This window comes from Silurus meridionalis, chromosome 17 (assembly GCF_014805685.1).
Source record: "Silurus meridionalis isolate SWU-2019-XX chromosome 17, ASM1480568v1, whole genome shotgun sequence".
In the NCBI taxonomy this organism is placed as follows: Eukaryota; Metazoa; Chordata; class Actinopteri; order Siluriformes; family Siluridae; genus Silurus; species Silurus meridionalis.
Genome location: NC_060900.1, coordinates 1,758,101 through 1,770,600, shown reverse-complemented (window position 1 = coordinate 1,770,600; position 12,500 = coordinate 1,758,101). Strand labels below are relative to the sequence as shown.

Here is a 12,500-nt window from a genome sequence, read left to right as displayed (position 1 = left end):
TTCTGGAAATCGTCAGAGACTTGCTGGATGAGCTGCTGCAGCTCTTCTTCCCTGGCCTCCAGGTTGGAGATCCTCCACTCAGCCTCCTCCTTCTCGCGCAGCAGCTTGTCTCTGTGAACACGCGTCATGGTCACACTCTCGCTCTCTTACACGGACGCCCAGAATAAAAAAACCGTGTTGTTTTTGGAGATGCGCTGTAGGTACCTGTGCGCTCGCAGCTGAGCGTTGATGCCGAGCATCTCCTCGTGCTCCTCTCCGAGCTCGTAGAGTTTATCCTGAGTCTGAGCGAGCGTGACCCGGGCCGTGTTCAGCTCCTCTCCTCTCAGCTTCAGCTCTCGCTCTCTCAGGTTCAGCTGCTCCTCCTTACGCAACAGCTAACACAGAAACACACACGAGAGTCGCGTCACGCACGAGCGTATCGGGTCACGTGACGAGGAACGCACGAGGAACGTCTCTGACCATGTGCTTGACTTTAGCCAGCTCCTGCATTTGGAAGCCTTCGAGCTCGTCCTGCTCGTCTCTCTTCTGGAACAAACTCAGACTTTGGTCCAGGCGAGCTTCTAATGCCGACTTGTCCTAAAACGCACACACACACACACACACACACACACACACACACACACAATTAAGACTCTGCGTAAGCAAAATAAAGTGAGTCAGTCAGTAAAATGTAATCGTGAAAACAAGCAGGAGATGAATTATGAATGAAAAGTAAATGTTTAAACAGGCAATCGTGCAAACAAGGAAGTGAGCGATGAGGTTAGTGTGTGTGTGTGTGTGTGTGTGTGTGTGTGTGTACATAAGCATGCGAGAAAGTCAGCAAAAGAGTAAATAAACATTTAAAGAAGAGCGCAAATAACTAAGTAAGCAAATAAAGCACTAATCTGAAAAGTAAATATATAATACTTATAAGTATGTAAGTATATAAGTATGTAAGTATGTATGTCAGTAAATAAAAAAAAAAGTAGAACAGTAAAGTGTGTAAGTATGTAAATAAGTAGGGAATAATGTATGTATGTAAATATGTGTTGCTGCTTCACACAATCTGAGAGCCATTAATAGAGAGTCTTACCTTCTCTAAAGCAGACATCTTCTCCATCCACTCCTACACACACACACACACACACACACACACACACACACACACACAATACAGTCAGTCCAGGTTCAGCTCATACTCATTCATTTCTTAATCCAAACCAATTCCTCCACCTGATCTTTCTTCTCCAGCGCTAAGGCCATGCCCTCTGCCATCTTGGCCCGGTTGGCCTGGAAGCTCTCGTTCTGCTCCTGCAGCTTCCGCATAGATGCTGAGAGGGAAAAAAAGACGTGTAATATAACAAACAGGGTTTGAGGCGAAGGAAAGGAAAATATTGAGGGCGTTTAGAGGTTAGATGCCGTCACGAAGGAAAACGTTAGAGATTTTGTGGCTTAATGGTGGTAAAATTAAAAGCTGATGATTAGAGGAGAGAGAGAGAGGGAACGAGATCAGACGTCTGTTTCTGTTAGAGAAAAAAAAACAAAAACAAAAGTTTGTTACGGTAAAAAAAGCAGCAGGACTGATCCCAGACCAGAGGAAAAGAGAGAGATGAGGCATGATGAATGCACAATGCACAGGAGAGAACATGAGAGATGGAACGAAAAGACGGACGAACAGATAGAGGGATGGAGGGAGGAAAAGAACGGGTACGTACAATCCTGATGCTTCTCTAATGCATTCTCGAGCTTCTCCTTGGTCTTCTGCATTAGCCGAAGCTGTTCAGCGTAGTCTAGGTTCAGGGAGGGAGTGGATGAGGCATCAATACACACACACACACACACACACACACACACACACACACACACACACACACACACACACACACACATATATACAGAGGACACAGGGAGAAGGGGAGGGGAAGGATGTGGGTCCACAGGTTGGACATAAGGGAAGGAGAGAGAACAAAAAATAACAAAATAAAATAAAAAAAAAACAGAGGGAGAAAACAAAAGGATAAATGGTCGAGTCGAGAAGTAAATGGAGGGAGAATCAGAATGAGACTGAGATACTGAAATGAGGGGAAAAATTTCTTTATGGTTTTTAATAAAATGGCTAAAATGTGTTACAGTACTTTTGGTGAATCGGGTTCAATCTGGCAACCATGCTCTTGGGGGTCGGGAGGGGTGGGGGTACTGGTGGTGGTATCGCTTTATCCGTGTGTGTGTGTGTGTTTTCTTTTCTCTCGCTCTCTAACGCTGGATGAGCGAGAAAGAGTGTGAGAGAGAGAGAGAGAGAGAGAGAGAGAGAGAGAGAGAGAGAGAGAGAGTGAGAGTGAGAGAGATGTGTAATACCCGACAGTTTGGCCTCCAGCTTTCGGATCTGATCGTTCCGGCGCAGGATCTGAGAGGAGAGGTCATCTCTGGAGCTGCTGCCGTCTGACGCCTGTACACACACACACACACACACACACACACACACACACACACACACACACACACACACACAGAGATTAAATAATCTCATACACACTGATCCCCACAAACACAAACACACACACACACACACACCCCCCAGCCAGAAACAGAAACAAAAGCCAGGGGAATGACAGACAGACGGACAGTAAGACTAATGTCAGCCCTGGTTCCTGCATGTTCAGGAACTAAACTCAGCCCTGGTTCCTGCATGTTCAGGAACTAAACTCAGCCCTGGTTCCTGCATGTTCAGGAACTAAACTCAGCCCTGGTTCCTGCATGTTCAGGAACTAAACTCAGCCCTGGTTCCTGCATGTTCAGGAACTAAACTCAGCCCTGGTTCCTGCATGTTCAGGAACTAAACTCAGCCCTGGTTGGAGTGAAACAACTATAAGATTATGAAGGAGGTAAAGCTTCAGTCACACTCAGGATTCCTGATACTCCTGACTTTTAATTATTCAGGGGATCAGTTCTGGTGTGTGTGTGTGTGTGTGTGTGTGTGTGTGTGTGTGTGTGTGTGTGTGTGTGAAGTGGAACAGCAGTATCAGGTTACACAGGTTGGATGATTGTGTGCTCTTGATACACGTTTCCTCCAGCTGGCTGGTGATGTTCACCAGGATGCGTAGAGTAAATATAAGGAGTGTCACTGTGGGTCATGTGACTTCAGCAGAAGCTCTTATACAGAGTGGAACATGAAGAAGGAACATGAAGAGCAGGTGAAGATGAGGTCCAGTAATAAAGGTCTGAGTGTGAGCGGTGAAGACACCACAGATACCAGATCTACTTCAGATAATGTTCACTGCATTACAATTATGAACTAAGAGAGAGAGAGAGAGAGAGAGAAAGAGAGGGAGAGAGAGCGCGAGAGAGACTTACACACAGGGAGGTAGAAAGAGAGAGAAAGACAGACAGACAAGGAGCAATGGAAGAAAAAAACAATCAGAGAGGGAGAAAGGTGAGAAAAGACTGACAGACAGAGAGGTAAGGAGAAAAAGACGCATGGAGAGAGGTAGAGAGAAACAGACATAAGAAAAAGGTAGGGAAAGACGGATAGACAGTAAGACATGGAAAGGGATAAGGAAAGACAGACAGGAAGGGAGGTATGGAAAGACAGTGAGGGAGGTATGGAAAGACAGACAGGAAGTGAGAAAGGGAAAGACAGACAGGAAGTGAGAAAGGGAAAGACAGACAGGAAGTGAGGAAGGGAAAGACAGACAGGAAGTGAGAAGGGAAAGACAGACAGGAAGCGAGGGGGGTAAAGACAGACAGGAAGTGAGGAAGGAAAAGACAGACAGACTCACAAAGTCGTCTCCTGAATCAGCTCCCACTGAGGTGATGGACTCTTTGCTGTAGGAGCGAGGCAGGCGACCAGGGCGGGGCGTCGCCGCCTCCTCCGCGATCTTCTTCTTCAGCTTAGCGAACATCATGAAGCGAACGAGGAAGACGAACCCACGATGCCTCTGACGTCTCACACAGCGGCGGCGGTGCTTTAGAACACCGAGGAGTCTTCACACGCTGGACACACGCTGGACGCCCTCAGGAGAAACGCAGCACAGCTAAAAAAAAAAAAATACAACATAAAGAAACACAAACAAAAATCATCTCGAGCGTCACAGACGTCTCGTGTGACGTCACGTGTAGTGGAGATAATTGATGAACAGGGGGACGCGAATAAACGTCGCACCGTGGACACCGGCGGGATCGTAAAAACATCCCACAATGCATTTCTGGGAGTTTAGTGACCAGATGATGTGTCTATTATGCACAATTAGAGGAGACTATGGATTAGGGATTAGCAGGGAAGAATTAGGGAATACAGTTTTCCACATTATAAGCGTTATAAACGATATTCTGTCCATAACTCATCAGTGTCACATCCCTCAGCAAACAGCTAAGATCATAAACATCCGGCTGCTAGCAGCAATGCTAATTCCCACCCGGAATCCAGTGCAGACCGGAACATTAGCTTACCTTCTGGAAAACTCACACAAACTAACAGTCATCATTTCAGCAGCGCTTTAACGTCCTTCCGGTCCACGAGCACTTCCGGTCCCTTTCATCTTATATTAATGCTGTGTGGATCTTTTATATATAATTTATATTTATTTATATTTATATCCCTCTGAGTTAGAACCGAGTCCTCCAGCTAGCCTTCGTGCTAACTGATCTCCACCACGTCATCACCCAATCACCGGATTCGCCGTGACGACAGGGGGAGGCGGGACTAGGCTCTGATTGGTCAGCGATAGAAAAGAGGCGGAACCTGATTGGCTGAGGATTACTCAGATGAACCTGTCTTTGCTTATTCGCGGTGTGTGTGTGTGTGTGTGTGTGTGTGTGTGTGTGTGTGTGTGTGTGTGTGTGTGTTTATTTATTTATTTATTTATTTATTTATTTATTCATTATCAAAACCGCATCGCTTTATTATGTTATTACAGGAGACCAGGAAGTAAGGATTAGAGATTACTGACTAAAATAGAGAATATAGAATTTGGAGAATAGGAAGAATATGGAATAGGGATTAGGGAGAATATGAAGATGGGAGTGAGGATCAGGGAATAAGGAATATTATATAATTCGTGTGGAATGGGTAGAAATAAACAGAGAAAATGGAATGGGATGTAGGGATTATGGAATCTGGAGTAGGGATTAGGAATAGAGAATAGAAAGGACGGAGTAGGGATAAGTAAGTAAATAAGAGAATAAATAGAGAATAGGAAGTACAGGTTAGAGAATAGGGAGTAAGTAATATAGAGTAAGAATTAGAGAATAGGGATTAAGGATTAAGTAATAGGGATTAAGGATTAGAGAATAGGGAGTAAGAATTAGAGAATAGGGATTAAGGATTAAGTAATAGGGATTAAGGATTAGAGAATAGGGATTAAGGATTAAGTAATAGGGATTAAGGATTAAGTAATAGGGATTAAGGATTAAGTAATAGGGAGCAAGAATTACAGAGCCACTTTAAGCTTTATTCCTTAACAGTTTTTAATTAAACAAAAACACTTAACGTGTAAATACACGTGTTTAATAAATACTCTGCACTCACCTGCTTGCCTGTACATAATCTGCTTCATTTTTAATGTGTTCATTAAGTTTGGTGTTTTGAAAACACCGTGTTATCGCATTGTCACGTTAAGCGTTTTACAATGTCCCCCTCGTATGTCCCCGTCTGAGCCGTGTGTGTGCAGAACGAAGAAACAGGAAACACATTTCCCTGACGGCAAGTCGGGTCCTGGTCTGAGAAACCATAAACAACATGGTCCTAGATTTAATTTAGACATTTTTAATCACAGGAGTAAATAAACTGTCTCAATATCACTGTGTGTTTGTGCCTCAATGTTAAAACAGGCAAAGAAACTAAGATTATGAGAGTAAAGTCGTAGCACTAAGACATTAAAGTCTAATAAGCACTGAGATTATTCTTTTCTAAAAGAATATTTATTTAATTTATTTTCTGAGGCCTTTCATGCTGAAGGACATGCGGTGTCTCACTGCACTGCTGCCACCTGCTGGTCATAGTGCATCAATGCAGCGGGCAGGAGTTCAGTTTCACCACTAAATTATTGACACCAGCAGGAGTTTCACGCTCACCTCAGAGCTCCAACACCTCCATAAAACATGGGGCAGATTATTGCCAGATTACACTCCATTCACAGCATTAAATCCTCTCATTTAAGGCACAGCAGCTGAACATGGAACATCAGACCAATTCATCCAAGCTTTGTGTATTTCCACCATCAGAATCTAAAATGTACAGTGAAATCATTTCTATCATAAAAATACAACTTCAACAATACTGTCCTTAAAATGACGCAGAAGTTGAATTATACCTAAAATATTTATTTACTGAGTTTTAATGAGTGATTGTAAATAGATCTGTAAATCTGAAATCATCAGAACGTCACAGATGTTTTGATCAAATGATTTTCCCACATCGTATACACATATACATAGAATTATTTCTGAAATAACAGAATAAATCAAAAATCCTCCACTCCATCTTTTCTATTTAATCCTGGTGCCAAGATAAAACTCTGGTATCTTCTACCAGGAGGTTGAAGACTTTTTGAAGACATTGTTAGGCATTACAAGAAACGTTCTCAGAACATTCGATTGTTATTATTATTATTATTCCATTATGATTAGTTCTAGGGGTGCCAATACTTTTGCAAACCAATGTAACACGTTTGTAACCAAAAGGTCATTGCATTGGGTTTTTGGTACATTCCCGTGCAGTAAAATGTATTTTAGTCGTATTTTAGGTAACGAACAAACATTTGGATGTTTTTTTGCAAGGAAACCGCTTTATTTCACGTACAACAGCGAGCATTTCGGGGCCTTTTCAAAGCGCGGAACGTGTCGACCAATCAGATCTCTCAGCGCGGTGAAAAGACGCACAGCGATGAGCGTTCCGGCCGCTCTGATTGGCTGAGCGCCTCACCGATTCCCAAACGCAGGGAGAATTCTAGCGCCGCGTTAGTCCCGCCTTCGCTTCCTGATTGGTCAGAGTCTCAGCAGGGAGGCGTGTGATTGGCTGGAACGCCTGCTTGTCTCCTGAGCGCTGTGGATAAGACGTGCCGACAAAACACCTTGCTGTGGATTTATAGCTATTGGAGATAAAAAACAGTATTTTGGATGCAATGGAATAAGACGCGGTTCTGGATGTGGATCGGAGTGTTGAGATGTTCTGCATTATATATCTTTTGTAATAACAACAACAAATAATAACCTAATGGAAATTGGAGGACGGAATCCGATCTCAGCAGCGGCGTTGTTGTTTGAGGAGAAGGTCTGATAGAGAAAAAAGAGGAAGGGAGAGGAAGAGATGCTCATGATGGTGATGATGATGATGTTCTCGTCTCCTGCTTTCTCCCTCATGGCGCTCGTGTGTCTCGGATGGTCTTGCGCGCATGATGCGGTGAGGAAACCTCGCCAGATCCTGAGCTCAGGTGAAGCAAATCCTCAATCCAACCTGCGCCCTGGTGCAGCATCCATCCCCGGCCTGACTCCTGCTCCCACCGTGCCGTCCTCATCATCCTCACCATCCTCACCATCCTCATCTCCATCAACACCCACGATCGTCCCCAGCACCCCATCCCTGCGAGAACAACCGGCTCTCCTCGAGCTCCACGAAGCCAGAAATGCAGCCGCTGTTTCTTTGCTGCCACAAAGACGCCTGAGCTCCATCGCTGATAACGCTGAGGACACAGGGGTTATCACAACCTCAGACAATCCCCAAGGTGAGTCTGATTACCCTGAGGTCTTCAACCGTCTCCCGAACCTCATCAACCATCTCGGTGTCCACCACATTCTGTTTAATTCCTCATCTGCTGATCTGTGGAATGGTGTGTGTATTTACTGCAATTATAAATATCTCCCAAAGCATCTGATCTGCCATCAAACAGGCCTCATGTCCTCCTCATGAATTTTATTATCATACAGAACAATTGATTTTATTGCTCCACGTTTCAGAGATGGTTTGATCTCAGACGATGCATGTTTAATATCTTACATTTCCATCAGGAGATAGCAGATATCCGATAACATGTTTGATTTATCATCAGATCACACACACACACACACACACACACACACACACACACACACACACACAGTCTGGAGTTCTCTGTTTGGAGGTGTTTATGTAACATCTTCAGTGTCAGCGCTTCAGCCCACAGGAACAGGAGGAGTTTACACTCATTTTTGGGGGTTTCTAAGGATTTATTTGTTTGTTTGTTTGTTTTTGTCTGGGAGAGGGTAAAAAAGGAGAGGCCGGTGAGAGCAGAACAGAACCTTCCTTTATTTGCATTTGTATAAGAGGAATAAACGCAAAATGTGCCACGATTGGGAAAGTAATCGACTTTGCCTTGGAATCTGTCTGTCTGTCTGTCTGTCTATCTGTCTGTCTATCTATCGTCTGTCTGTCTGTCTGTCTGTCTGTCTGTCTATCGTCTGTCTCTCTGTTGTCTGTCTGTCTATGCTTTAAATTGTTTTGGTTTTCGTCAAACTTACACATTTTACACCATCTTGAAATTACAAAATAGTTTTCCTTGTTGCACCTGACGGCTGTCGATCCTCCATGTTCGATGGCTTGCTGGTTCACACTGTGTGGTTTTTGGCCACGATTCCTTCGTCTGAAACAAATTTTGAAAATCCTAAAAGATTCCTATAATCCGAGGCTAAAATCTGTAGTCTGATCGCTGGTTCGGTCACCAGGATTTATTTCCTCTGATGAAATTCTGGCAGCGTCAGAAGATTTCAGATTCGTTTCTTCAGTGTGACGTCTCCTACAGAGACCTTCAAACCGAGAACCAATAAGAGCGCGGAGCCTGGTGATGCGATTACTGTTGCGCTGCTACGTCAAAACACCTCAGGGAAAATTTATTTCAGGGAGATTTTATTATCAAGGCATGTCCTGAACAAAATTAGGGCTACAGATTGTTTTTATTTATCGCTGCTAGCTACCGCTAGCGTGAGAACGCGGGTCTGAACGCGTCACGGATCGATGACGTAAAACTTCGGGCGAGTATTTTTCTGACAAGCAACAATCACGAAGGACTATTAAAAAGTGCACAGTGTGAACCCGCCGTTAGTCACGTAAACGTTTGTCTGGAAATTATTTACCTCAGGTGCTGTCTGTTTTTTTTCATACGATGTGTTTACAGTTGAAAACACAAAGATCAATGCGTAGCTGTAGCGGCAGCCATTTTGTTTTGTTTTTTAATGATTTCAACTTCTCAGTTGTATAAATGAGATCGTTATAAATGTTTTTGGTGAGATAAACTAGCATTATTTATGCTAACGTTGTATTTTTGTCGCGCCGCATAGCATGTAGCGCTTCAGAGAGAATTTGCGTTTAAAGAGTTTTGAAGCAACAGGAATAAAATTCGTTCAATTCCATGGGGAGGAAATAAAATATCAGGAGGTTGAATGTTTGAGGGAGAGATCTCACGTCATGTCACGTCATGCCACCCCACGTTATCCTTTCTTATATAAATTAGCAAAATGAAAACGTGTCCGTTACCAGCTGCAGGACTCCATAAAACTACAGTGAACTCGACATTTGCGTAAACTCCTCCTAACAAATCTTCTCGTCACCACAAAAAACCCCCAAGAGGCCACGTCAGTAAATCTACGAGCGTGACCACAGCTGTCGTCTCTACAGCACCAGGTCCTGAAACGGACACAAAAGCCTGTCCGTGTGTAATCCGCCTTTTGTTAACGGCGTCTGGAAACGTCCCGAACGTCACGTCCTGACTTTCCCTGGTCTCTATGAGGTTTCATATGGAACCTGGAGGTAAGGTGTCCACGTGACTGACGTGTTGCTAACAGACACAACCCCTCCCCCAATTTATTCAACAAAATAACGTTTTCATCATGTTTTAACTGTTCACAGATACGAATCTGTAGAAGATTCTGGAGCTTTTCTTTTCATTCGAAGCATTTTTTTCTCTGCTTTTCTGGATCATGATGGAACTGTCGCACGTCTGATTTTACGCCACAGTGAGTCTGACCCAGATATGAGCTGAGAGGCAGCGTGATGCCCGTCTGCCAGGACATAATAATGAAAAACCGACTGAGCTGCTCGCTGTTCAGGAGTTTAGAAGGAACACGATTTGGCCAAAAATTCCGTGGACGCCAAACTGTAAGATTTGTGCTTTTTGAACGTCCCATTCCACATTTCGTCCTCATTTACTCTTATAGTGACCTCCACTCTTCTCAGAAGATGTTTCACTAGATATTGTGGAGATTTCTGGAGATCCATTCACCAGGGTGTTAGTAAAGTCAGGTACTGATGGAGGTGAGAAGGTGAGGAGGCCTGGGGTGCAGTCAGTGTTCACATTCATGTTCAGTAGGGTTGGAGCTCTACAGCAGGAGACCTTCCACTCCAACTTTCCCATGTCAAGCAGATCTTCATGGAGCTGGCTTGTGCACAAGGGCAATGTCATGCTGGAACAGGTTTGGATCTCCAAGTTCAAGTGAAGAGAACATGTCATGCTCCTGCTTTCAAACGCAGTCCAATACAATCATGCGCCTCAAACTTTGTGGCAACAGTTTGGGGAGGAACCACACATGGGTGAAAAAGTCAGGTGTCCAGTATAGGCAGGAACCCACCCAGAACACATTAAAAAATGGTGAGATGTTGTTAGAATCATGTCTAAAGACCCTGAAGTGAGGAAGTTGGAGGTCAGAGGAAGGCTCCCATCGTCCCCAGTTAGCTCTCCCTTCACCCAGACTCAACGCATTACAACAGCTTGTATCTAAACAGTAGCCTACCAAGAAAGTCATTGTTCACTGTCTTCCTCCTTCCTTTCACAACTATTTCTCTCGAGAGTTTATCTTTTGGCATCGTCGTGCGTTTAAAAAAAAGTTTTTTTCTCCCGAAGCCGTGCAGCTCAGAACACAGAAATGTCATTGGTCTAATGTTATGGGGTTCAGTTTTTTGGATTGAAGTTTGTGAAACCGGGAAAAACCCAGGAAAAATCCATAAATTAGCCGCTTCGGAGTTCAAAACGTGGGGAAAAAAGTAGCGGCTTATAGTCCGAAAAAAACGGTACTTTCTTTATTTCATACTTTACTACTTATGTATTGTGTCTAAAATTAAATGAAAAACAAAAAAAAAAAAGAATGTAGAAGAGGGTAGACATGAAACAACTGCTTTCCATGGGTTGGAGTGAAGGATCTCCTGCTGTAGAACTTGAACATGAATGAACGTGAACGCTGACTGCACCTCAGGCCTCCTCACCTTTTTACCAACATCAGTACCTGACTTTACCAACACTCCTGTGGCTGAATGAATGTCCACAACTCTACCAAATCTAGTGGAACATCTTCCCAGAAGAGTGGAGCTCATTATAACAGCGACTGGAATGGTATAATTAAAAAGAAAGCACCACACTTATTCATAGGTGTTCATGAACTTTTGGCCATATGGTGTACATGACCACCACAATACTCTTCATAAACATCTCATCCCATCATGCTTTAATGTTTTCTCCTCGTTCCTTCATCAGTTCCTTCGCTCTCCTCATCATTTCCACACACGTGTGTGTAAGCTGTCATACGGATCCTGTAAGAGGCTTAACCAGGCTCTCCATGGCCCCCCTTACTACCCTGACGTGTTTATACAGACGATCTCCGCCTCTACATGTGTGTGTGTGTGTGTGTGTGTGTGTGTGACGCATACAAATGATCTTTTGTTCAGCAGGTGCCCTTTCATGCCACGTCCTATCCCAGGGTGAAGTGCATTCTGGGAAACAATGAGCTGTGGTTTTTTTATTTTTTATTTTATCTTTTCCTTTTTTATTGATTAATTTCCTTTGTTATTTTTATTAATTGCGTTTCACTCATTTCCTTAAACAATTTTTTAAACCCTGTAAATTAAAGAAGTGCACAACGAATGAAAAAATAGACAATTAAATAAATTAACGAAGGCACGAAAAAAACACAAAGTATAAATAAATAAAAGAAATGAATCAATAGTATAAATAAATAATTCAAGTAATTAATTAATTAATGCAGGAATAAAACTTTTTTTGTTACATAAATAAATCATTGGTTGAATGAATAAATCAAAAAAACAATTAAATTAATAAATTATTTGATTGTCAATAAATAAATAAATAAACAAACAAATAAATTAATGTAAAACAATTGATTAAATAATAATAGTTTATTAAATTAATAAATAATTTAATCAATGACTTAATTTATTTATTATTAATTATGGCAAAAATACATTAATAATTAAATCAATAAATTAAATGATAATAATTCATATATAATTTAATAAATACATAAATAATTATCGAATAATTTAATTGATTGATTTGATTATGGCAGAAATACAATAAATAAATACGTGTGAATAAATGAGTAAACACATGAATTAAATAAATACAAGTACAAGTACATTAATTAATTAATAGATTTATTCATAATGACAGGAATAAAATGTATACATTAATAGATAACTGTGTAAATAATTAAAAAAACCAAGAATGAAATAAAATTATTACAATATTAAGAATGTATTTAAATGT

The 12,500-nt window shown here is 42.2% G+C and overlaps 3 protein-coding genes across 4 annotated transcripts in view; 2 read left to right on the top strand and 1 right to left on the bottom strand.

Annotated features, from left to right (window-relative positions):
- Positions 1-891, top strand: part of arpc5la (actin related protein 2/3 complex, subunit 5-like, a) — a 13,166-nt gene extending 12,275 nt beyond the window's left edge. Inside the window, exon 5 of the transcript XR_006928299.1 lies at positions 765-891. The gene's annotated coding sequence lies outside the window, so the exon portion shown is untranslated. The remainder of the gene's footprint in view (positions 1-764) is intronic.
- The window catches only part of golga1 (golgin A1), an 11,437-nt gene extending 6,793 nt beyond the window's left edge, over positions 1-4,644 (bottom strand). Inside the window, exons 1-9 of one of the 2 annotated variants that reach the window (XM_046871356.1) lie at positions 4,426-4,644; positions 3,756-4,010; positions 2,335-2,425; positions 1,695-1,769; positions 1,213-1,310; positions 1,073-1,105; positions 460-576; positions 205-374; positions 1-111 (exon numbers count right to left, since the gene is read on the bottom strand). The exon at positions 1-111 is cut by the window's left edge and continues 1 nt beyond it. In XM_046871356.1, the coding sequence (XP_046727312.1) occupies positions 1-111; positions 205-374; positions 460-576; positions 1,073-1,105; positions 1,213-1,310; positions 1,695-1,769; positions 2,335-2,425; positions 3,756-3,881 (821 nt within the window). In that variant the 5' untranslated portion in view covers positions 3,882-4,010; positions 4,426-4,644. The remainder of the gene's footprint in view (positions 112-204; positions 375-459; positions 577-1,072; positions 1,106-1,212; positions 1,311-1,694; positions 1,770-2,334; positions 2,426-3,755; positions 4,011-4,425) is intronic. The other variant, XM_046871357.1, reaches the window with a different exon arrangement.
- Positions 4,645-6,545: 1,901 nt separating this feature from the next.
- Positions 6,546-12,500, top strand: part of si:ch211-158d24.2 (multiple epidermal growth factor-like domains protein 9) — a 31,607-nt gene continuing 25,652 nt past the window's right edge. The window contains exon 1 of the mRNA XM_046871983.1: positions 6,546-7,697. Coding sequence (XP_046727939.1) covers positions 7,283-7,697 — 415 coding nt within the window. The 5' untranslated portion in view covers positions 6,546-7,282. The remainder of the gene's footprint in view (positions 7,698-12,500) is intronic.